The sequence below is a fragment of the Natator depressus genome, chromosome 8, assembly GCF_965152275.1.
Source record: "Natator depressus isolate rNatDep1 chromosome 8, rNatDep2.hap1, whole genome shotgun sequence".
Lineage (NCBI taxonomy): Eukaryota > Metazoa > Chordata > Testudines > Cheloniidae > Natator > Natator depressus.
In genome coordinates, this window is record NC_134241.1 from 13,837,594 (window position 1) to 13,863,747 (window position 26,154).

Consider the following 26,154-nt stretch of genomic DNA (forward strand, 5'->3'; position numbering starts at 1 on the left):
GAAGTTCAACTTCTGCCTGGCCCTCAAATCCGGGGAAGGAAAAACAGGGAGAATAAACTCAGACTGCTAATGAGGAAATAGATGGTTTAGAATAATTTACTGTCCAGTCAGAGACATCTTGGACAGAGAGGTGACAGTTCCTCTACAAATGATGAACTCCTTAGACTGATGGAAGAACCAACTCAACATCTGTGCAGGCATTCCTTTCTGTCAGTCAGCCCCATCAGTGACTTTAACGACAGATGCATCGCTATTGGGATGCAAAGCCCACCTCAGTACCTGCACAAATCAAGGCAGATGAACAACTCAAGAAACCAGTATCCACATCAATCTGTTGGCGATCAGGGCTGTCAAGGCTTGCCTTCATTTCCTACCCCTCATAAGGGCTAAATCAATCTGGGTCATGACAGACAACGTATTCTGCACATTCTGTATCAACAAACAGGGAGCAGGAAGATTTCCCTCTCTGTGCCCTGAAGTCATGAAGCTATGGAACTGGTGCATTGCTCATCAGATCCGAATCTCAGTGGTCTATCTCTGAGGTATTCAGAGCACCACAACCAATGTCCTCAGCAGACACCTCTCGCAGGTCTACAAATGGGAGCTAGACGCCCAAGTTCTCCCCAGCATATTCCTAAAATGAGGACTTTCAGAGGTGGATCGCTTCACCACCTCCAGGATCAGGCAGTGTACTGTTTTCTGCTCAAGAGAGGGTCTGGGCCACCAGTCCTTGGGAGATGCCTTTCTTCTATCTTGGAAGAACTGTCTGGTCTGTGTGTTTCCACCAATGTTGCTGATATTAAAGGTGATAAACAATATCAGGCAGGACAGAGCCAGAAATATTCTAATAGTGCTGTCCTGGCTAAGACAAGCTTGGTGCCTTTACCTGCTTTACCTGTGTGTCCAACCGTCATTCAAGCTCGCAACCATGCCTCATCTCCTGTCACAGGATGCAGGTCATGTGCTTCTTCCCAAGCTATTGGTTCTCCGCCTCAGGGCATGGCTCATGGGGTTAGAATCCTCCTGCTCTATTGAAGTGTAACAGGTATTACTGAACAGTCGAAAGAGGTCAACCTGCACCTGCAGAAATGAAATAGATGGTGTTGCTGCCTTCTGCCTGATTTGCTGCCCCTTTCAGTCATCCTTGATTATCTGTTGAATCTAAAGAAATTAGGGTTATCAACTAGTGCAGTTAAGGTCCTTCTGGCTGCAATATCAGCCTTCCATCTTCTAGTAGAAAGATTCTCCATATTTGCTCATCTGGTATCAGGTAGGTTTATTAAGAGTCTGGGGACTCTCTGGTCTGCAACCAAATTGAGGCAACATTTACGGCATTACTACAGACTGTGCCAGTATCTGAAAAATGTTGGGCCACTACATGGGCTTTAGTCCTTATGTTTTTGAAACATTATGTCCTGATCCATGCAGTCAGATCCGATGCAGCACTTGGTTCTGCAGTACTATCTTCAGTTCTAGACTCTATTTCGAAGCTCCCTTCTCCACCTGGGGTTGCTGCTCAGAAGTCACCTGAAGTGGAGCACCCATAGAGATACTACTGGAAGAAGAAAAAGAGATTATTCACTTCGTACAGTAACTGCAGTTCTTTGAGATGTGTATCCATGGGTGCTCCACTACCTTCCCTCCTTGCCCTCTGCTTCAGACTGTTCCTTAGGGAATGTTTGGGTGGATAAGGAACTGAGGGCAGTTCATATAGCCTCGATATCTGGCACAAGGAGGCATAGGACACATGCATGGGCCCAACGGACATTGCTAACTGAAAATCTCTGATCAAGGGGCACCAAGAGGGGGACACATCTCTAAGAACCGCAGTTCCTGCATAAAGTGAGTAACCTCTTCTTCTACAGGGTAGATATGCAATTGGTCTTCACTTCAGGTCTGATCCATTATGGCAATCCCTATGCTTCTAAGGCTGATTTTAAAAATAAAAACAATGCATATTATGATTCTGACATGGGGATTATTAATGTGGCACAGAGCCTTTGACTATGGTTACCTTATTCACATGCATATAAGCTTTTCATGCAATGGCTTCCCAAGTCAGAATTGAGATACAGTGGCAGCATGTGGGGATAGTGATGTGGAGAAGTTTACACCTCTACTGAACATTCTGTGTAAGTTCCATTAAAAATAAAGACAACTTGGGCCCCCTATTTGTCCATTTGGAATGTTCTACAAACACTGGGATTTTTTTAAATCCAGGATTATCTGAATTCAAAGAAAACTGGTAAAGGAAAATTTTGTCCTAGTGGCAGTGAACTTTTAGTATTGGATCAAATGCAATGATACACAACATGGCAAGTGCAATAGCGAGATATCACATGACTTTAAGGCCTTGAATTAAGTTTTTTCAGTATTCATGTCATGCTATTGCACAATAAGACATCGCTTGTATAATCTTATTGAACTATAAAATATCTTCAAATATAGGTACTGAAATATGGCCAGAAATGTTTCATTTGTTTATTTACCATATTGAAGATTGTTTATTTACCATATTAGAGGATTGGGCCAAAAGAAATCTGATGAGGTTCAACAAGGTCCTGCATTTAGGATGGAAGAATCCCCTGCACTGCTACAGATTAGGGACCGACTGGTGAGGCAGCAGTTCTGCAGAAAAAGACCTAGGGGTTACAGTGGATGAGAAGCTGGATATGAGTCAACAGTGTGCCCTTGTTGCCAAGAAGGCTAACGGCATTTTGGGCTGTATAAGTAGGGGCATTGCAAGTAGATCGAAGGATGTGATCATTCCCCTCTATTCAACATTGATGAGGCCTCATCTGGAGTACTGTGTCCAGTTTTAGGCCCCACACTACAACAAGGATGTGGAAAAATTGGAAAGAGTCCAGCGGAGGGCAACAAAAATTATTAGGAGGCTGCAGCACATGACTTATGAAGAGCGGCTGAGGGAACTGGGATTGTTTAGTCTGCAGAAGAGAAGAATGAGGGGGGATTTGATAGCTACTTTCAACTACCTGAAAGGGGGTTCCAAAGAGGATGGATCTAGACTGTTCTCAGTGGTACCAGATGACAGAATGAAGAGTAATGGTCTCAAGTTGCAATGGGGGAGGTTTAGTTTGGATGTTAGGAGAAACTTTTTCACTAGGAGGTTGGTGAAGCACTGGAATGGGTTACCTAGGGAGGTGGTGGAATCTCCTTCCTTAGAGGTTTTTAAGGTCAGGCTTGAGAAAGCCCTGGCTGGGATGATTTAGTTGGGGATTGGTGCTGCTTTGAACAGGGGGTTGGACTAGATGACCTCCTGAGGTCCCTTCCAACCCTAATATTCTATGATTCTATAATTCTAAGAAAGGGCATCATTCTGTTAAATAAGTATTTTTTTAAATATCAATAACTCTCAGATTAATATTTTCCCTTCATTTGAGCCCTTTAATATATCACCTTATAAATCGACAATCTGATCCTCACCTTTGAGCACTCTATGTGGACATATTATAAAACCTTATTACCGCTGTTACAACTCAGAGACAGACTTCTGGGTTTCTTTTCTGACCAGCTGTAAATATTGGAAAGGTGGTACTGGAAATTCAGCTTTAAAAGAACAAAGAAAGAAGGGCACTTAAAGAAAACAGTGGTGGGTTTAAAAGAAACTTTTAGCAGTGCTATATGTCTGATCTCTAGAGTAACCTCTAAAGACCTGATCCCGCCTCCCACTGAAGTCTTGGGGCCCTTTGCCATTGGCTTCAATGAGTGCAGGAGTAGACCCTGGTTCAGATAGTTCTAAATAACTTAGATTTACATTACTTAGATTTACATTACTTTTTTCTTTGTATAACTGCCATGTAAACAGTGATGTGGTTGTACAAACAAGCCAACCTTTGGTGGGTTTACAACAGAAACAGCTTCATTTGCTATCCAATCGGCATAAAAGAACATTTAGCATGGGCAAGGCTGAATGTGTTAAATTTGAAGTGAGTGCTGTATTAGACCCATAGGGACAGATTCTGGTCCCTGCTCCAGCTCAGTTATACCACTATGGTAGCACAAAGTTGCTGGGGCCTGTAGACAGGTTTAAGTTAAATGTGCTCTGAGCTGCTCCAACTTAGAGGTTGTCTACAGGGGAAGTTAGTGCACAGTAAGCTAGGGTATGAATTTAAAGTGCACTAAGTACTTCACACTAGTTCCCTATGTGGACACCCACTGTGCACTAAAAGTGCCCTCAGGGAGGTTAGCTTAATACAAATTGCACTAAGCCAATGCCCACAAAGGCATTCTTAGTATACAGTAAGTGTCCGCACGGGGAGTCAGTGTAGAGTAGCTAATGTGCACCACGTGCTGTGGGGGTTTTCCCTGTGTAGACAAGCCTTTACACCAGGAACCAGACTGGACTCTGGCTGGCTCCAGGATCTGTGGGAGGCATATATCAGAACTCAGCCAAACTAGACAATCTAGCCCCTTATCTTCAAAACTTAGGCCTGGTCTACATACTGATTTTGGACTGAATTGGTGTAACTATGTGTGCTAGGCGTGTGATTCTTTTACTATAATAGTAATATTGGTACAATCCCTAGTATGGGTGAAGTTGTACCGATAGAAAAGTGCTTATAGCTTATTCATTCCCCTTCTCATACAGAAATAAGCCATAACAGCACCCACAGCAGGGATATCCCGTTCACTGTGCTGGGATAGCTAAAGTGGTACAACTTTTGTGTAGAGACAAGGCCTAAGAGCCACAGCTGCACTGACAAAAACACACATGCATTTATTTCCTCCCCATGTCCTGTATCTGCTCCAAAACTATGCATTCAAATAAAGTAGCCATTAAGAAACAAAAGTAATTAATGGCTAGTCAGCAGGTGAACTTTTGCAAGTTCACCCATTAGGATGACCCATAATGAAGGCTAAGATTTAGCCATGGGTATTTTTAGTAAAAGTCATGGACAGGTCATGGGCAATAAAAAAAATTCAGGCTCCATGACCTGTCCATGACTTGTACTATATACCCCTGATTAAATCTTGGGTGTTCTAGGAGGTTCTGGAGGGGGGGCTCTGGTGCACCCGCTGGTACTCGTCGAGGATGCCCACTAGAGCTCGGGCAGGCCTTTGGGGTGCCGGCCTGGGACCACCACCATTGCTGCTGGTGAGGGGCGGTCCAGGACCACCGCTGCTGCTACTGGCGGGGGGCAGCCCACCAGCCCAGGATTGCTGCCACTGCTGCTGGCCAGGGGCAGCCCAGGACCGCGACTAGGTCCAGGACAGCCACAGTGGCTGCTGGTAGGGGGAAGCCTGGGACCGCCACCGCAGCTGCTGGTGGCCTGGGACTGCTGGTGGCCCACTGTTGTGGGGAGGGGAGCCACTGCAGCTGGCCCCAGGGCCACCCAAGCTGCCAGGCTGTCTTGGGGTCAGTCACCGGGGCCATCTGAGATGCTTGGGCAGCCCTGGGGTCGCACCTGCTGGCTGCAGAAGCCACGGAGGTCCCGGAAAGTCCCGGAATCCATGACCTCTGTGATAGACTCGCAGCCTCATCCACAATGCAAACGCAGGGTGCTATACAGCTCTCATTGAAGTTTTGCTGGGGGCCTCAATGGTTGTAGGATCAGGCCAAAGGTTATGTTTAGTGCATTTCTTAAAACTATTCTTTGTGCCCTGCTTGTATCCTCTCACATGGTAGTCACTTCTACTTAATCTCAGATAAGGAAGACTATTGTTCTAAGATACACAGCATGGACCGGTGGAAAATACACCACACTGGGAGTCTAGAGACTTTGGTTCTGTTTCCACCTCTCTCACTGACTTGCTGCGGGACCTTGGACAGTTCACTTGGACCCAGATTTTCTGCTGTGCCAAGTTTCCATTTGCTGCAAAAGTGGGGGCACTGGGGAAGGAAAAGTTTGTCATGGAGACTCATAGCTTCCTGAGTCTCCCGTTGCAAGTTTGCTACTGAATATGGCTAACCCCCACCTATGAAAATCACAAGTAGCGCTCAAAGATCATGAGAGTGGCCTAAAAGTTGTGAGATATTTTAAAAACAGAATAAATCGTGGTGTTTGCTCTGCCTTCTGGTTCACTCTCAAAGCTCTGTGCACAAAGGACCACATGCCGCCAGAGGATAGCCAAGGCCCAGTGCACTCCAGCTCCATCCCCCCAACCTACTTCTATGCCAGGGCCGGGTGGGAGTGGTGGGCCAGGACGTAGATGCACAAGCTCTGTTCACCAAACCATAGGACTTCTCAGCAGCTAAATCCAGCTGATTTCCAGCCTTTGTGCACCCACAAAGTAGGGCAGAGGGGCCAGAACTCAACAAGAATGTGGCCTTCCGAGCTTTAGATACCCAACTAAATGATATTGTACTTTATTAGGCAACTGAAAAGTACCATTACTGTTGGAATAACTTACCGGTCATCAATAATAATGCACAAGATGGGAAAGCAAGCATATGAAGAGAAAGCTATCACCAAAAAGGAGAAGCAGCATTACAGAAAATATAGCAAAGGACAAATCCTGCTGGCTCTAATGATGTTTAGTCCCACTGGCTTCAACAAATGACCCAGATGTGAGTAAGGTCAACAAGATCAAGCCCACACCATATGATACTTTTAAATGCAAGACGTTTCCAGGTTGGAGTTAAGGAGACTATTGAACTCTTCTGCTGCTACTCTAAATGCACAAGGACCTGAGAGCAAGATTTTCTAAAACTGAGAATGAAGCTATTGGAACAATGCAGTGCAATAATTCCATTAAAATCACTGTGTTTTAAACCCAAAATGAGATTTATATTGCTAGTAAATGTTGACAGCACTATAAGTCCCCTTGAACCAGGGGATACTTCAAAAGATTCTGTTCTGTGCAGCATCAAGGTTATTTGAATATAAATGGGAGCTTGCAGCAAGCTCCAGTTGCTTAATCTCATTGGGATAGATCCAGACTACAGTGTGCTACTTAATACAATAATTATTTCATGTTTTCCAGGTAAAAAGTGTGTGGGGGGAAATAATTTAGGCATATCATAGTCCCCATGGATTTTTGTTCTATGATTTCAGGCTAAAGTGCAGGCTGCTTAGAGCATGGCCCTGAACTTGCACAAATTAAACCTATTCTTCTCTCTTTCAGGAAGAGATCTGTCCTAGAGTTGAAGGTGGAGCGGTTCAGTCCTGCCTCTGGGCTTCAGCTGTCAATGTCAGAGACAAGTATATTTATGTGACACAGCCCAAGCAGAACAGACTAATCATCATTGATATCCAGACACAGAAAGTCATGCAGGTACTTAACCAGGAGAGCTATTTATTCCATGATGGCAAAGCGGTTTTGATCTGCTAAAGAATTAGGTCCCTACCCAGTGAACCTCTGACCGAGCTCATGTGTCGGACAGATAAACTATTTTCACTCATCGGGGTATACTGCGTCATTTGCCATGATATAACCTCATTCTCAAAAAACTGCTTTATGGCATGATTCTCATAGTCCTAGGAATAAGTCTGCAGTCACGTTTGCAGCTTCCTAGAAAGTATTTCTGACCTACACTTACTGGGTCAATTTCTGACCTCAGTTATAACCAGATTGCCCAGGTGTAACGCTATCAGAAATTGGCCCCTGTAGATAGAAGTTGTGGTGGGAGATGGAGTGTTGTCTGATTAGCCAAATCAGAGGACTGGAATCAGGCTACCTAATTTCTATTTCTGGCTCTGTCACTGTGATTTTTTTCAGCCAACTACACAAATTTGTGCCTCCATCTCCCTAAAGTGTGGGGGGTGGATAATGGATTCCACGGGAATGTTCACATTAATCTTTGTAAACAAATGTTAACATAAATAATGTTCATAATCCACCTTCACTCGACTAAATATGAATACAAATATTTGTTTCTTTGAAGTCTATGGATGTTGACCCCCTACCAGCCAAATTACATTATGATAAATCACATGACCAAGTCTGGGTCCTTAGCTGGGGGAACATGCAGAAGTCCCATCCAACACTGCAGGTAAGTGTTATGTAAAGTTAACATTTTACCAATAGGTTTCAGAGTAACAGCCGTGTTAGTCTGTATTCGCAAAAAGAAAAGGAGGACTTGTGGCACCTTAGAGACTAACCAATTTATTTGAGCATAAGCATACAGTATGCATCCGTTGAAGTGAGCTGTAGCTCACGAAAGCTTATGCTCAAATAAATTGGTTAGTCTCTAAGGTGCCACAAGTCCTCCTTTTCTTTTTACCAATAATGCAGCAATAAAACCCGACCTGGAGTTTAGCATGAGAGCAGAGATTTGGCTTCATGCTGTTATTTTGACATCTATTTTTTTCATCTGATACCCACCATAAAAATGAATTAAGTCATGTGGCTGCATTAGGTTGCCAGTATCGGCCTCCTGTTTGGATGAGCTGCTGTAGTACTGTGCTGCTCTCTCTCGAGTTATGCCGACAGTACGGGGCCTGATTTTTCAGACATGCTGAGCACCCACAACTAACGTCAGTAAGCATTGTGTGTGTGTGCACAGCCCCCCTGAAATCAGAACCCTAGTGTCCTAGGAATTGGATTTTGTTTCTCTCAAAATTAAAAAAAAAAAGTTCCTGAATGGCACTTCCTGCCCTTGCTTTCTGGTCTGCAGAGACTCTCAAGGCAATGGCCCCACTGTGGTTCTGCCACACGAAGGGATTCAGTATAGGATTCTGGAGGGCTAGGCAAGGGATGGGCAATCCCCATGAGGTACTGGAAATCAGTTCCAAGGTGAAAAGAGGCTAGCGAAATAATTAACTGGATGTAGAGAGAGTGAGATGGGTGGGCTGGAAGTGGTGAGGCACTGGGAGATCTACCATTCCACAGATCCTCTTGACCTCCTACCTCCACTCCTCATAGGGAAGCAGGAAGCTTAAGGATCACAGATGCCTTTCTGGAAGATAGATATGCTTTACAAGTTGTTGGGTTCAGTACAGGAGTAACTGGATGAAATTTAAGGCCTGTGATATAGGGGAGATCCAATTCAATGATCTAATCCCCTCTCCCCACGATGAATCTAGGGCTAGCTACAGACAGGTACTTAGGTGTTGCAATGCCTAGCTCATAGGCACTTAGTGGAATTCTGAGCCCTGAGCTAGCTGCCTGGGCTACCCATGCATTGCATACAGAGAGTTAAGTGCCCAAGAAGGAGATTCTTGGGAGCCAGCTGAGCAGGGCGTGGCCTAACCTAACCAGGACTGAAATGCAGAGGAAAGGGGTGGGGCTTAGACCCCAATCAAAAGTATTTAGGCAGCTAACTCCCATTGATGTGGCCTTAGACACCTGACTGACAGGTCAGAGGGAAGTGCCAATATTCTTATCCACAAACCCTCTCCTGAAGTTAGGCGCCTAAAAACAAGGTCAACTTTTTCTCATGAAAAACCAGAGAGGAGGCCATCCAGACTGCTATGCCTGATTTGGAGCAGGGATGTGAACTTGAGTCTACCCCTTCTCAGGCAAGTGCCCTAACGGCAGGGCTATTGAGTATTCTAGGGACACGCACAAGCACAAGCCGAAAAATTCCCAACTTGCTTGGCCCTGATTGTGTGTGGGGCCCAAGCCCATAGGCATGTTTAGCACATACTAATGCAACTGAGTGCTTTAGGAGAGATATGGGAATGTCCAGTCTGAGAATTGCTCTGGGGTTTCAGTTTGAGTGCGGGTTCCAAGCAGTGACGTGGGCCCACCAGCAGATACTTAGATGCCTACAGGGTTAGCTAGCAGCTGGACGGTGGTTCTGAAAATGTCAGTGGCACCAAATGTTGGCATTAGGTGCCTAAAGAGGCAGTTAGGCACGCAAATACCTTGTGAACCTGGCACCTCGAGTCTACACTTGCCCTTATGTAGGCGCTTGAGAGTGGGAGGATCTTCTTCTTGCTTCCCTGCACAGCAGCTAAGTGCCCAGTTAAACTACTCAGGCCAGACGTTTACCCATAAATGATCACCTTCTTTACAGCAGTTGCCATATTGCCATACAGATTTTACAAACCAATTGGGCCCTGCTAAATAATGAGGACTCCTGCACTGTTGTAACCTCTGGCAACAGAACAACAGCAACTAAACAGAAGTTTCTGAAGCAATCTCAGCTAACTTTCCTGATGACTAGCATGGGTTCCTGTACAAGATACAGGAAGACAAAATGGATTCTCTTTACGCTTTCGAACTTAATAGCTTCCGTCCAGCTGTGAGAGGTTTCTGTAATTAAAGGAAAGATGGCACAGACTTGTGATTATTAACAAGACAACACCAACTGCACAGCTGGAAACTTGTTATAGGGCTGTAGTTCTCAGATGGTCCTTTCCGTTATCTCGTGAAGTGCAGATACGCATGGATAGCATTAGATTAACATCAGCAGCAGTCTACCTTTTGTTCTTCTGATCTCTCCCTGCCCCCTCCCCCAAAAGTTTGCAGTGTCAAATTTGATGAGGTTCCCCACACACACACAAACAAAAACCTTAACGATTTCCCACAGTCTGTAATAAAGAAATTCAGCTGTACAGCTTGACCTTAATTTTCTCCCTCTTCAGAAATCAGGGGTTTATTAAACAAAGTTATGCAGCCTATTAAGGGGTTGCTATTGTTCAGGTGTTACTAGCGTATGGGAAAGCAAACGTACAATACTATTTCTGGCTTCATGAAAGCACTCGGCAAAAATTGGCATTTTTCTCAAACAATTTAATTGGAAGAAATCGAAATGGCATGACCAGAAAGTTTGAACTAAACCTTTTAAGGAATTATTTAGCCTTACATTCAAAAGAACTCCTGTTAGCACATTACATGAGCAGAAACTTCTAATGAATTGACCTAAACCATCTTGAACCAAAACAATCCCAGTAAACAATTTCTGTATTTAACATTTTAATTGTTGAACATTTCTACCTCCTCGTTTTTCTGGGGTTATAAGGGAGATAATAAATCAGAGTTTCCATGGCAGCAGAAGGTTTGCTTTGTTCTGAAGGACAGCATTTCGAGAGAGTACCTTTCTCTGCTCTTCCATGTATTTTACATGGTGCAATCGATGGGTGAACATTTCTGCTCCTTCAAAGTGATAATTAATTGCTGTGGGAGTTAGCATTAGACCATTCAAGCCAGTGAATTACCATTGTGCATTTAAGTGAGTTAATAAATATGAAATAAATGTTTTCTTTAAACAGTTTGGAATACATTATTGTAGGTTTAGTGTTGTCACACTATTTCAACTTGTGCATGATTGCTTTGTCTAGGATACAAACATCATCATATGACAGCAAAGAGAGTTGTGCACTTACCTTACAAATGTCAATCTTCAAATGCCATTTTAATTAACATTTTTTCAGGGCAGCTACTCCAAACACTATTTTGAAAGTATTAATCAATTTGAACGTCCTAGGTACATGGCAAAAATCTTTTTGGTGTAACGCAGTTCTGTAATCTGTATTTACTTCTCGCTTCCTTCTTGTTTTCCCTATGCTCAACATTTTGTTTATTTATTGTAGGTAATATCAGAGGCAAGTGCAGGGGAAAATCAGCATATCATCCGCACGCCATTTGAAGATGTGGATGATTTTTTCATACCACCTACAAATCTTATTATTAATCACATTAGGTAAGGAATGGTCCTAATGACTCGTCGTCATTATGCTTTGTGCTTCTAGGGAACCTTCTGTCTAATCAGCTTGAAGTACTATATAAACATTAATGAACATGTGATATGGTTCAGTATTATTTTCCCATTTTCCTGATGTGGAAACTGATGTAAGAACAGGATAAGCAAATTGCCCCCAAATGATTCAGCAAGTCTGTGTAGAGACAGGAATAGAAACTTGAGGTTCAGGCTCATGCTTTAACCACAAAGCCATACTATAAGAAATCTAAGATTCAAAGTGTACCGCTGAGGGTATGTCTACACTGCAAATTAAGGTGTGCTTGTACTGTTTGCAACAGTAGCTAGCAAACACATGACAGCACAGGCTTCAGCATGGGCTAGCCATCCCAGTACAAGCCCCTAAGGACTCGGTAGACATATCCTATGATTTATTGAGCTGAGTGGTAAAAAATTTATTCTCATCTAAAGTTTGGCTGTTGAACACATAACTGACCATTTGCATGCTGAAATATGAGATGTGTGTGCAGTAACAGCAACTGCACAAATGGTGCATGCATTTTTAAAAAAATGAGTACCAGGTATTGTGATTACAATAATTTCCAAGGGAATTACAATTTAGCTAACACACTTAACTCAAAATAATATGCATTATTTCCTGGCATTAATGTGACAACTACATGTTAACTGTTGAAATCAATGGTAAGTACATAGTCATTGATTCTATTGCTACCATGTTATAGCAAAACTACTAATCACTGTATGGAGCCAGTATAGCTCAGTTGTGTGCCATATTCTGCTTTTTAGACCCCAATCCAACAAAGTACTTAAGCACATGCTTAACTTTAAGTGAGTTGCTGGATTGGGGTTCTACTGATGACTGCCACACTATTAGCGACATTGGTGTGACTATGTGCAGGTTTTGACCCAATGTAAATAGTTCTGCTTGCTGAAACAAACAGTAATTTGACACTTTCAACTGTCTGTTAATTCAGATAAATATCTAGACCTTCTTCAAGTAGTGCCCCTATGGATGCTCCACGTCAGATGTGCATGTGCCCCACACACCTTTGATCGGAGATTTTAATTAGCAGTGTCCATTTGGCCCATGCAGGTGCTTCTGATACCCACGTGTCCCACACTGAGGCTATATCAGGCTGCGCAAGCAAACTGCCCTCAGTTCCTGTGTTGGGCTGAGACAGAGCTTAGTGTGTCCGCATCGTGCTTGTCTCGGCTGCTCACTGAGTTCTTTTTGCGTAGTTTGTTAGTAAGTAGTAATAGTTAGATACTGGCTATTGAAAGATTGTGTTATTCCCTCTGTGGAAAGCTTCCCTACATAGGGCATGCCTGGTTCACAGGGGTTTAAATGTTGCCTTGTGTATAAAGAGGCTATCCCAGTCAGCAATGGACACTTTACATGTTTGTTGCCTGGGAGAGCCACATAAGTGTAACGTCTTGTTTAGCCCTCAAATCCAAGCCATGGAAGAACCAGGAAATCAAGCTGTGACTGTTAATGATGGAGTGTTCCTTTTGCCTCACTTTGGAGACAGGTCGGGAGACCTCCCCCTCCTCGCCATCAGTCCCGAGGAAACTCTAGCGCCCCTTTGCATCCAGGGCCTTCCTTCCCATGGACATCATGACACTATCATACTCTGTCAGAATTATTCAAGGGAGCCCCCAGGCTTCAGTCAGAAATGGTCTTCAACTTCTAGGTATCGTTGCCAACTGTCTAATTGCACAAACCCAAACACCCTTGTCTTGCCCCCCTTCCTCCATCACTCCCTCTCCCTCACCCTCACTCACTTTCACCAGGCTGGGGCAGGGGGTTGGGGTGTGGGAGGGAGTGTGGGTCGGGGCTCCGGGCTGAGGGTGCAGGATGGGGTGCAGACTCTGGGAGGGAATTTGGATGTGGGAAGGGACTCCGTGCTGGGGGTTGGGGTGCAGACTCTGGGAGGGAATTTGGATGTGGGAAGGGACTCCGTGCTGGGGGTTGGGGTGCAGGCTCCGGGAGGGAGTTTGGGATCGTGAGGAGGCTCAGGGCAAGCGGTTGGGGTGCAGGAGGGGGTGCAGACTCTGGACGTGGGAAGAGGCTCTGTGCTGGGGGAGGGGGGGCAGGCTCCGGGAGGGAGTTTGGGATTGTGAGGAGGTTCAGGGCTGGGGCAAGGGGTTGGGGTGCAGGAGGGAGTGCAGGCTCTGGGAGGGAGTCTGGGTGCAGGAGGGGGCGGGAGTGCAGAAGGAAGTGAGGAGTGCAGGCTCTGGCCTGGCAGCGCCTACCTGAGGTGACTTTTGGAAGTGGCGGCATGTCCGGCAGCAGCTCCTAGGCTCAGGGGGCGGCCAGGCAGCTCTGTGTGCTGACCCCGCCAACAGGCAACGCCCCCGCAGCTCGTATTGGCCGCCATTCCCCAGTCTGCCTAGGGGCCACAGGGACATGCTGGCCACTTCTGCGAGCAGCATGGAGCCAGGGCAAGTAGGGAGCCTGCCTTAGCCCCGGTGTGTCGCCGACTTTTAGCAGCCTAAAATCTCCCGGATTGGCTTCAGTAGCCTCTGGGCAATCGAGATCGATTCCAGGAGACGCCCAGCCAAACCGGGAGGGTTGGCAACCCTACAAAGTTCTAGGTCGCATAGCAGCTTGCATTTTTGTGACTGAACGTGCAAGATTATGCCTTTGCTGTTTCCAGGGGTGGCTCAGATCAGCTTTCTTGCCAAACAGGTGTCAGTTCCTCAACAGGTTAACTGCCACCCGGACTGGTGGAAGGTTCATCGCAATGTAGGGGTGGGGGTCCCCTTACTCCAACTGACACCAACATTAACCATAACCACAGATGCATCTGTCAGAATGGGGAGGCGCACCTCAATGCTCTAACAATACATGTTCACTCTGAGACCACACCCAGATGGTCACCCCAAGAAACCACCCTCCATATCAACCTGTTAAGAGTCAGAGCAGTCAGAAATGTCTCCCTTCATTTTCTGCCTCTCCTCAGACAGGTCTACCAAAGTCATGACAGACAATGCTGCCTGCATATTCTATTATCAATTGGCAGGGAGAAGTGAGATCTCCTTCCCTCTGCACCAAAGCATTAAGGTTATGGAACTGGAGCACAAAACATTGCATAAGAATTTCAGCAACCTATCTCCCAGGCAGGCAAAATATCACAGTCAACACTCTTAGCAGGTGTTTGTTCCCAAGACAACAAATGGGAGTTGGATTCCCAAGTTATTGCTGGTGTAGTTCAGACTTGGGGATTTTCAGATGTTGATCTCTTCACTACCACTACGAACAAAAAATGCCATCTATTCTGTTCAGTTAGGTCGTAATTCCTTGGGGGGGCCTTCCTCCTCACTTGGATGAAGAAGCTGTTTTATGTGGTTCCCCAATGCCTCTGATTCTCAAAGCGGTGAACAAAATCAGACAGGACAAGAACAGAGTTATCCTAATAGCCCCAACATAGTCAAGGTAGGTGTGGTTTCCCCTAGCTCTTTGTCCACAGATAAATCTTCCAATCCCTCTTCAGCTCCTATCCCAGGATGCCAGTGGAATGCTGCATTCCCAATGTGAGCATTCTCCACCTCAAGGTGTGTCTCCTCAATGATTTGCGGGGTTAGTCGGTCTGTCCGTCAGAGTTACAACAGATATTATTTTAAAAATAGGAAAGATCCAGAAATACTTACCTTCAAAAATGGAGAACATTTAGTGTCTGTTGTGAAGTCCAAAATACTACCCCCAAATTTGCCTTACATCCAGTTGTTCTGGAATATGTGCTGCAGCTAAAGGAAACAGGACTATTACTTATTTCTCTCAAGGTTCATTTGGATGCCTTAAGAGTGTGCCATACCACTACTGAAGGGTTCTCGCCGTTTGCTTGACGAGGTCACAATCTACATACATCTATGGCTGTACTTAAAAATGTCCAGTATCCGAGAGCTGCACTAAGGTTTTCGGTACATATGCCTTTCTCAGTGCCTCTAGTTCTGATGCAACAGCTGGCAATGCACTTTTTTCCTCTGTGCTGGAATCGATTCCAAAGTTCCCGCCTTGTTATGGGAATACTGCTCCGTTACCCACCTTCCTTCCCCGTGCTTTGGAGTTTCCTTCTGTGGCTCAGTGGTGAAAATGGAACTGAGCGGCAATGTGCCCATGCAACCTGATATAGCCTCAGTGCAAGCCGAGAGGCTATCAACAGCATGTGTGAGGATATCACACATGCTGCTGATATCCTCACGTGTGGGCTGAACGGACATTGCTAATGAAAATTTCCAATCAAAGGCACATGGGGCGCACATGCACCAGAAGTGGAGCCCCTATGAGGAGCACATCTTTGAAGAACTACAGTTACTGCACAGGGTGAGTCACCTCTCTCTTTTGGGGGGGGGGGCGCTAGTTCCCAGGATGCCCTACAGACTCGATGGCTGTCCATTAAAAGAATATGAAGAGCAAGTTTTTTCACTGAGATTTCAGAGCACAAATTTCACACAGGCATAGCACCTCTTCAGCAGCTGTGTGCACATAACACACATTCTAACCCACTTTTTCAAATTAAAGTTTATGATAAAAGCCTGGGTTTTCTCTTATTCAGGCACTTGGCCAAGTATTAAGAGAGTCTTGAAAGAAATGCTGTAAAGAAAGGCTTTTTTTTTTTAATAGTCCAAGTGCGCTCATTCAGGAGAAACACTGGTGTCATCTCCTATTTCCTCCACACCTAATGCCATGTGAATCTTTACTGCAGCTATTTTAAGTGACGTTTCTAAAGAATCCGAGCATAATGGGAAAACGCAAGGCTAAGCTCAGTGATTTTCAAGGGATCATACGGTACATTGGCTAATTCTTCAGCAGTGAAATCACTGCTGAGTGTCTCATTGACATTCTGTTTAAGATTAAAGAAATAAACCCACTGATTGAAGCAAAATATATATTTTAACTGTGTGAAAACAAGTCTCTTGTCATGTTTCATAAAGCAATCTTAATCTTTCAAAGACCAGACAAACATCTCACTTAATTTCCTTCTTTCTGTATTGAATGGATAAAAAGATATTCCATGTAAAATTAATTTTCACTCACGCAAGTAACTCCAGCATAACACATAAAGTGCCCAATCCTGCACACTGCTCCCATGGTTGATGGGACTGTTCGTGCGAGCCAGGAATTCTTGCATGTATAACGGCTCGTGGGGTCATGTCCCTCATTCGTAATGACATGTTAACCAAAAATGTAGGGGGTTTTTTTAGCACATAGCAGAAGAATTAAAATGTTAGCGGTTTCATAGAGAAAAGCGAACATTATTACACACAATAGAAAACAACAGCATGGAGTCTGCCACTTCTGCTGGTTTCAGTGTTCTCTCAAGCATGTTGCCACAGCTCCAGAGATGATGGCAGTGTCATGTTTTATATTTCAGGTTCGGTTTCATCTTTAACAAATCGAAATCTGCAGTTCACAAAATTGACCTGGAAACTGTGACCCACATCAAGACTATCCGCTTCAGAAACTATAGCTGCAAACCACAGAGCATGGCCTATACCCACTTGGGCGGCTACTTTTTTGTCCAGTGTAAAAAAAATACATCAGTAATAGCCTCTCCCCAGCTCATTATTGACAGTGTTACAGATTCTGTGATTGGCCCTAACAGTGACATATCGGGTACGCCCTATATTTCCCCTGATGGACGCTATTTGGTCAGTGCAGCTGAAGACAGTGGCAGGATTAAAGTCCAGGCAATAACCATCCAAGGGGAAATCAAGTTGATTTATGACTTACAAACAAATGTACACGTATCTGATCTGACATTTCAACCCTCTTTCACTGAAGGCAATCAGTACTATATATATGCTACGTCACATTTGCAAACAGATGTGCTTTTTGTAGAGCTGTCAACGGGGAAAATGAATGTACTGAAGAATTTAAAGGACCCTATCATGTCCAAAGACTGGCCCTGGAGCAGCTACACCAGAATTATGAAAGACAGTGGATTATTTGGACAGTATCTTATTACACCAGCTAAGAATTCACTGTTTGTTATTAATGGGAGACAAAACACATTACACTGTGAGGTTTCAGGTATCAGGAGGGGTAACACGGTGGTCTGGGTTGGAGAAGTATGAAAGGGCACAAAACTAGAGCCTGCAGCAGACAAGTACTGATTGGACCTTACACTGCAACAAATAGGCAGTCGCATTGTATATTTTTTCACTGGGGAAAAAAACCTGTATAAGCTTCATGGTGCAACACTGGTCTACTTGCAAGTTTTATAGTATAAGGTATGATCTGCTAATAGAAATTGGGTTGTGTTGGGATATTTTTTGGAAGTATGATTTACGGCTTGGCTAATGAAAAGAATGTATACCTGGAAAGAGAATAATTTCTCTACCAAGGTATTGAATAAGATGCATAACTTGATGATTCTGTAGAACAAAACAGCTTCTGAGTTTCAGTACTGATGAGTCTCTCCATTATGTTGAAGTCATCAGTTTTCTTTCAGTCAGTCTAACTTCAAATCAACTGTACTTCTGACTGTAGGGCCCTGATTATACTACCCTTAACATTGCCTGAACATGTAAGCAGTAAAAACACATTTAAAACTGACCTTTGTAATAAGGAAAATAAATCACAGAAAGCAGTTTTCAAAATGCAGACATCTAGGTGATAAATTTAATGGAAAATGATCAGTTTCCTTTGAGGGATGGTGTGAGAAGAATTCTTTGATATAATTTCAGTACCAAACATGACAGAAGTATCTACGGTCAACTCTCTTTTTTTTTCTTTTCTCTCTTTTGCTATTGGAATGCAGGGTGTATAAAGAACATCGTCTGATTGTATTCGAGAAAATTCTTAGTGGAAAAATTGGGGATGAGAAGGTGAATTTGAAAGCCACAAAACACTGGTAGTCAGATATGCAGAATCTATCGTATCAGGAGATAAAGCACTCTTCCTTCAGCACCATGTGACTCAAGTCAGATAGGACATAGTGTGAAAAATCATTTCCTGCCTGCCAGATAGCATAATAGCCAAGCTTGTACTCAATGTAGGCAGAAACATTTCTAGAAATTATTCATTTCCCTCATTAGCAATTTACCAACACTGAAGCGACTTAGTTCTTCATAAAACAATGGCTACATAGCCAACTCCATCTCCACCAGTTTCAGTAACATATTTTTAGCAACCCATTCACCCATTATAATTTTAGTCTTAATTTACATGTGTCTCTTCAAAGATTCTGGAAAAGATTATTTTTGTGTTGCCGTTTTCCTCCCATTTATATTACACTTTTTTATCTTCAATTACCATTTAGTTATGAGAAATTAGATTCATGTAAAAATCAAATAAATTACCCCAGAATACAACAGCTGGCAGTGAGAAAGTTAAGTTCCATTTGCCCTTTTATAGACATAGAAAGCTTTTCTCCAGTTCTGTTTCATAGCTGTCAGTGTTCATCATCATGAACTAATTAGGACAAGAGTAGTTATGGGTAACTTTCCAAAGTGGTGCAAGCCAGACAAGTACTATTAAAAACAGTAAGAAATGAGCAGCTAAATCCCACAAACTGCTTTGAAAATGTAATCTTGATGTTAGTGCAAACTCCCTTTTCCAGGGACAGCATCTGTTACATCATTGCACCTGGCCTTTTGAATTACATGAAAGTATAACTGTGCTCTAGCATGACCTTGACTGCCCAGAGTTTATACGAAAGCAGTTGTTGAATATATACGGTGATACTTAAAGGTGCAGTAACTATTTTCTAACATAGATGTTTGTCACCCTCCTCATAAAAAAGGGATTTTAAATTGAAAGGACACAGAGTAACACTGATAACATTCCTTTAAGCATTAGCTTTTACCGAAAGAATTGCATTTTATAGGCTGGCTATAGACATCAAGTAAGTTATAACCATATTAGTTCTCTGATTAGTATAAATCTGTTTGGACAGACAAAAAAAGGCAATGAATCCTATGAATTCATTAGATATGAAATCCTTTAAATTGCCCTTTAGCATCGATAGGATGAAACCTACATATTTTCTCTTATGAGCCATAAAGGTTAGACGACATTATCCCATCATTAAAACATGGACATACCTTCATTTAGAAATGCATATTGCTCATGATTCTCTACTCATCTAGTGAGGAAACATACACCTGTAAGGAAAGGAGGAGATCAACTTTGTAAGTACTTTTAAATATGCACAACTCCTTTCTAGAACAAAGCTGTATCCATACATTGCAGTCATCCTAAACGTGTTTTATTAGGCCAGACCACTGCGCTAGTGTTATCTTTTATGCCTTCTTGAATATTTTATTATGCCTATTGTAAGTTTCCTTGTAGAGAAGTTCATTGTGTCATAGATCAAGCAAATATTACTTTTTTAAGAATATTTTAAAAAATGTAAATATCTGTTCAGGTAAATATTCTTACAACTGGTGTAAATAGGCTGTGAAGGATGTATAATAGCCCTCACATCTTTCTGTTTGTCTCAAAATATTGGACTAGAAGTCACTCCAACTCCCACTTTAACCTTCCAAAGATGCTCCCATTTTTCCTTCCGCAGCCCAAGTTCTGGTGACGTGCTTTCTAAATTATCCTAATGGTTCTAGCATACTTAGGCAATGAAGTACAATTTAGATTGTCCACGCTACTTGTGAACCGTTCCAATCATGGTCAATCTAACGTTAAAGTGCTGCACATTTGTTATTCTGGATTTTTTTTCTTATGCCACAACGCTCACCCTTTTCTCTGTACCAAAAAGGTTTAACTTGTGTTTGCCTTTGATTGCAAGCATATTAAATCTCCTTGATTCCAGTTTCTTTTTCATTTCTTTGGTATGTAAGTAGCAATTGCTTCACCACTTCACATTTTTCCTGGCTAATGAATTACTAATCACAATGATTAATTGAAATGAATTTAAATTGGATTAGCAAATAATTAGTTACTTGAATATGCTGATGTATCTCTTAGGCGTCTATTTGATGGACACTAGGATCACAGACAATAGTCACTGATTTCAGTAAGAATCTAGTCCCTGATCATTCACTGCTTAGATTAAATGGTAATACAAAAGAAATAACATAGCTGTTCTAATCAGTAATTTTTCCCCTTTCTTTTTCATTTTCTAAATATGGAAGGCCTCTTATTTAGCAGTGCTAGCTATTCAGTCCAAGACTTGGGCATATAGCTGGTTTTGAAACAGTACAAGCTAAAGAAAGAGGAGGAGTACTAAGATTTAGAACCAGAAACTGTGAATCACCTGTTATTACTAAGATTTTTTTAACCTCTGCACCGCATAAATCAACTAAATATCCTTGGACATTCCTCAAACTTAGGATGGGTGCACACTTGCAATTTGTTATGGGTAACCGTGAAAATGTGGCGGCAGGAGACTTTCATGTCTTTTCACTAAACCGAGTCAGAAATTTTGTTTGAATAGAAATGGGGGTGTTGGAAAATCTTGACCTGGCAGTTTGGGTCACTGAGCAGTAAATCTACACTGGAACTCTCCATCTTCTTTATATCATGATTATTATTTCTTACAGTGCTCAAAAGTCTGCTGGGCGTCTCCCAGGTAAAAAGACCATGATTTGTGTTCCCTAATGAGCTCACATGCTAATATCAGACATGATCTTACAAGGCATTAACAAGATGGAGGTTGGGCAGAGGTACAGGGTGACATCTATATGGGAACATGGTTAGTCAATAAGGGTGCAGCTTGATGGAGTAAATAAATGTTCTGTCTCTTCCATGATGTCCCTCTGTCTCATACCTGTCAGGATTTTAAATGAGAAAAATATCCATATGTTTATCTGAGTACAGTTGCTTTCTGTTCATTTAGCATTCTCTCCACTGGACTGGACAAGTCTTCCTGATTAGCAGGTTTCCACACAGCCAAATTCCGTGTGTGACTTTTATTGACTTCTCATGTCAACATGAGAGCAGCCAGAGCCAGTCAGAAGTTGGCCTAAATGGACTGTGTATCTAAGAACATGCCACTTTATACCCCCATAGTTTGCCTCTTATGTTGTGAAAAGTTAGGGCCAAATTCCACTTGCCTTGCTTTTACACAACGTCTGATAAAGGAAAGTAGGTAGTGGCTGATTTCCAGATGGGATTACTAATCCCACCCTATTTCTGATCTGAAAGCTACTGCATTTCCTGACTCGCTGTTTTGCAAAAGGGACACTGTCTCTCTTTCAGAAGCAGCAAAGCACTTTAAGCTATAGAAAACAGGCCAGAGATCAATTTTAAAGTCACCCCCTCTGCCAATGCTGCCACTTCCTAAGAGTTTATTCTTCATCCTAACTACCAACCTGTCTTCCCCCCTCCCCACCCCAAACACCACGCAGCCTACCCCGTCCCTTCCTCCCCTCAACCCGTGTCTTGCTGTACTTCTAGAAGCCTCCGAGATAGATAATGCCAGGGGCTGTCCTCTGTGAATAGCATCATCCCGCTCCTACGTCGCTATAGCCTGATGCTGCTGCTCAAACTACTTATTCTGGGATGCACACACATACACAACGACCTCTGCATCATACCTGTCTGAGTCAGCCACAATTATCATGCCATCCAGTAGCTTCATTGCCTAGCCCAGTCCCCTTGGTACAGGGACGTTTTTGCTGCTGCTGTTAGCATTCTGAACCATGACCGGACAAAAACAAAACCATTAAAAAATCTCTGCGGCCGGGGAAAGAAGAACCTGTGCCTTTCTTTAAGCAATTATATGGTGCTCAGCTATTACAGTAGCGAGCATGATATAAATGCCTAAAAAGAAAAATGAAAAGGAGGACTTGTGGCACCTTAGAGACTAACCAATTTATTTGAGCATAAGCAAAGAAAAATGTTGGCTTAAATAACCCAATGCTGCAACTAAACATTATTTCCTGTGCGATGGACTGTAACAAAACCACAGGGAAAGGGAAGGCCAGTGGAGGCGTTGACTGTTTGCAACAACATTTTTTAACATCAAGGTTTTGTTTAAAAAAATAGAGAGAGATAAGGGATTAGGGAAGAAGAGGCTTAAATCTGGCCTACTGGTGAATTTTGTACACGTTTACATTTTGTAGGAAAAAGGCAAAATCCAAAATAAAAGAGGGGACTTCTCTGAAGCCCTGCCTGTGCCTAAGAAATCAAGATGGTGTTACATCTTTGGGGATTGCACTAGAAAACTGTTGCTAATTGAAGGGAGTGGCCTGAGCTTTTGTTTATTCCACTGAAGGACAGCCTTGCAAATGAATGAGCCGTCTAAATAAAGCGTATGCAGTTCTTTTTACTATGTTACAGCCATCATCTACTCACGAGCACCTGTGAATCAAAAGAAATCGGTGCAAAACAGTTAGTCTGATATATTTTTTGATATTAAAATCCCACCTTCACCTGCTCAAAATAGGTGGACCTTACATGTCAGTGCAGGTGCGGGTTATTTCCTTAACCATACCTAGTATCGCTGCCAGATATATCAGAGACTACACTGCTGCCCTATCCAAGCATGAGTTGCACCCTGTTCACAGAAATGCATTGCCCAGAAAGGGCAAACCCCAGTCAACCCAGCTGGACATTTTTCAAAATTTCTTCCAAACACCAGTGTTAACGACTCGTGTGATTTTTTTTGTACAAGTCCCCAGACATTTGGTCCTTTAACTAGAGCCCAGGCTAACTGAAACCAGTGATGAAGCTCAGCTTTCATTTAAAACAAAAAGTAAGTTTCTAGCCCTCCTGGTTGCAGAGAAGATCTTGAAAACTTGACCCTGAGTACACCCTAAAGGCAAATACTAAATTCCTCAAAGTGGCTTTTTTTTAAAAAAAAATGATTTTTAAGCCCATCTCAGGATTTGGCATTGAGTGGGGGCTGACACGTGATTTTTGAACGTTTGGGTTGACAATACTGGAAAACAGAAAAAAATACATTTGCATAAAAAGTGTGCAAATTTATTTTCCGTTTTCAAAACAGCTCAAAATGCTATTAAAAAAAATCACTCTCACTGTGATAATTCTGTCACACAGACTGCCATTGCCTTGAAGCTAGCTTAATTATTAACTTCAGCATATTGTTATAAGAAGCACACGGGAGCTTTATAGTGAAGAAGGCAGCACGCCGCATTTATTGAGAATACAACACTTAGCATATGCTTGTCAATCTCACACACACAGTCCTGCGAGTCGATGTTTATAGTTACCAGTCCAGAGTCTGGATCAATTTAGTGGCCAGCCAGATGGGGAGCAGGGCTCTGTTGGTCGCAATCCAGTGCTCCTGGAGTGTGGCAAGATGAACCCAAAGTCCCATGGCAAAGCACCCTGTTCTTATAGTCCTTTTTCTCTGTTGAAGTGTCAGTTTCTGACCAGTTACTCCTTCATTGGTGTTAACATTCCAAAACACCTCTGAGAGGGTCATCCTGTCCTGGTTTCAATTTAATCAATTGTCTTTAGGGGTGCCATCCTTCACCTCAGGGTTGTCAATTTGCCCTTCCTCAATCATGGATATGCGTTGATGGTTCTTTGGCATCAACAAATCTCGATAAGTGTCTTCGCTCCTCCTTTCTTGAGCATCTGGTTAACAATGGCCTTCACACCTTATCTTTTCATGGTGCATGCATTCCTCATTCACACAAACAGTCTTTTACAGAGACTTTGAGAATACAAACAGTAGTATTTAATATCAAGCAAAAAGGCATTGCAAATTAAACCTTGCTAAGTTTTACAATCAATAACCAAGACAATTTACATTGAGACCCAGGCCTTCAATGTTCCTCTAATCTACTTAACATAGACACAATACAGAATCCTGTCTCTTACTAACTAAACCTTAAAACAAAGAACGCCCAATTTGTAATGCATATGAGAAAACAGAATCTCATAGTCCCAGAGGGTCATTCCTTTCTGCTATTCAAATGGGGTGGCTAGCAGGATGAAATCAAATTATACATTAATTCTTATAGTGCAATTCTAAAATCCTGCCCCTACAATATAACCTCTCTCATTACATAGTATGTCTTTGACAATTGCCTGAAACCATCGGATAAAGCCCATAAACACAAAAGAGGCCAGGAAACCAGATGAGTAAAGCAATCAAAAAGAGCACTTACTTAGTCAAACAAGCCACTCCAAGTTCACAAAGGTTAGAGAACTGGCATTTTCAGAAGTGCAAGTCAAATGAATGTTTCTGGATTACCACAGGGTTCCATCCCTGTAGTCTGAACTTCATGTCTGTTCATGCCCATATCACTGTCTGAACCCCCAATGGCTACCCATCCATATACTACAGCTGTGCAGTTTCTAGCGACTCTGAAACTTAAAACAAGAGGAGCTAGGGGGGAATGTAAGTCAAATACTCTCCCATTTGTCCAGGCAAATGAAAAGTAACCGATCGTTTGTAATGTAGAGTTGAGACTCTATCTGCGAGTAACATATTGCGGATATTCGTTTTATTCAGAAAGACAAAACATAACTGGCAGATAGCTTAAAGAAATTTTATAAAGTGTCTGTATATGTACAGATAATATTTATGGTCTCACCATCTTTATGACAAGTGGGCATAGCATTTAAGAGCGAGAGGCGTAGTATTTTATACCCTCTTATTCCCTCCACCTCACCCCTTTTATTAGGAAGCTCCAACCCAGTCAATCAGGATTCTCCTACGGGTTTATTTTAATTTTACTTCTCTGGCATCTACCACTTTCAGACCATATGCATTTTAAGTGAAGATGGACTCAAACACCAGCTCCGAGTTCAGATTGGAGTTCAGAGCTTGAATTTATACATAGACCTGAACACTGTGACGTTTGTAAAAGTTCAGATTGAGCCTTCACACGTCAGTTTAGAAGTGGGGCACTGATTCAGGCCTATAGCTTGTGTTACATAGCGTCAAAGACAGCGTCTTCACATTACAGTGTTCAACAACCACCTTCGTTTCAAACATGCACATCCCCGCGATAACCGATTACCTTTTGCCTGTCACCATTTGAATGCTAAAGGCACAACTTTTTCGTCAGTTCACCATATGGTGGGTAAGTCTCAACTGTGTCTTTCATGGTGTTACAAGATTTATAAATTTAAGACCAGAAGGTACCATTAGCTCAGCTAGCTTGACCTCCTGTGTAGCACAGCCATTAAATGTCATCCTGTTACTCCGCTACGGAACCCAATAACTTTGGTTTGCCTAAAGCATATCATCTAGAAAGGAATATGGTCTTGATTTGATGATGCAAAGAGATGGAAAATCCAAGCAGTCCCTGGGTAGTTTATTCCAATGGGTCATCACCCTCACTGTTAAAAAAAAAAAAAAAAATCTGCGAGTAATTTGAATGTGTCTGGATCAGCCTAAACTTTCGTGGTTGTTGTGCCTTTCCCCAGTATTTTCTCCCCCATGAAGGCACTTATACCCTGCAATCACGTCATCACTCAATATTTTTTTCTGACAAAGTAAACAGATTGAGCTGCTTAAAAGGCTCAAAGCTCCAGCCCTTGAAGCATTTCTGTGACTCTCTTCTGCACTGCCTCCCATTGGTGAATATCCTTTTTGAGGTGTGGACACCAGTAGTCTACTATCAGTCTCACCGATGCCAGATACGGAGGTAAATATCAAGCTCCTTGCTCCTACTCACTACGCCCCTATTTATGCATCTAAAAA

At 42.8% G+C, this 26,154-nt stretch overlaps 1 protein-coding gene across 6 annotated transcripts in view; it reads left to right on the plus strand.

Annotated features, from left to right (window-relative positions):
• Positions 1-21,884, plus strand: part of FSTL4 (follistatin like 4) — a 671,384-nt gene extending 649,500 nt beyond the window's left edge. For all 6 annotated transcript variants that reach the window (XM_074960459.1, XM_074960458.1, XM_074960457.1 and 3 more), the window contains 4 exons: positions 7,087-7,236; positions 7,847-7,954; positions 11,442-11,551; positions 16,945-21,884. In XM_074960459.1, the coding sequence (XP_074816560.1) occupies positions 7,087-7,236; positions 7,847-7,954; positions 11,442-11,551; positions 16,945-17,647 (1,071 nt within the window). In that variant the 3' untranslated portion in view covers positions 17,648-21,884. The remainder of the gene's footprint in view (positions 1-7,086; positions 7,237-7,846; positions 7,955-11,441; positions 11,552-16,944) is intronic.
• Positions 21,885-26,154: the final 4,270 nt, after the last annotated feature.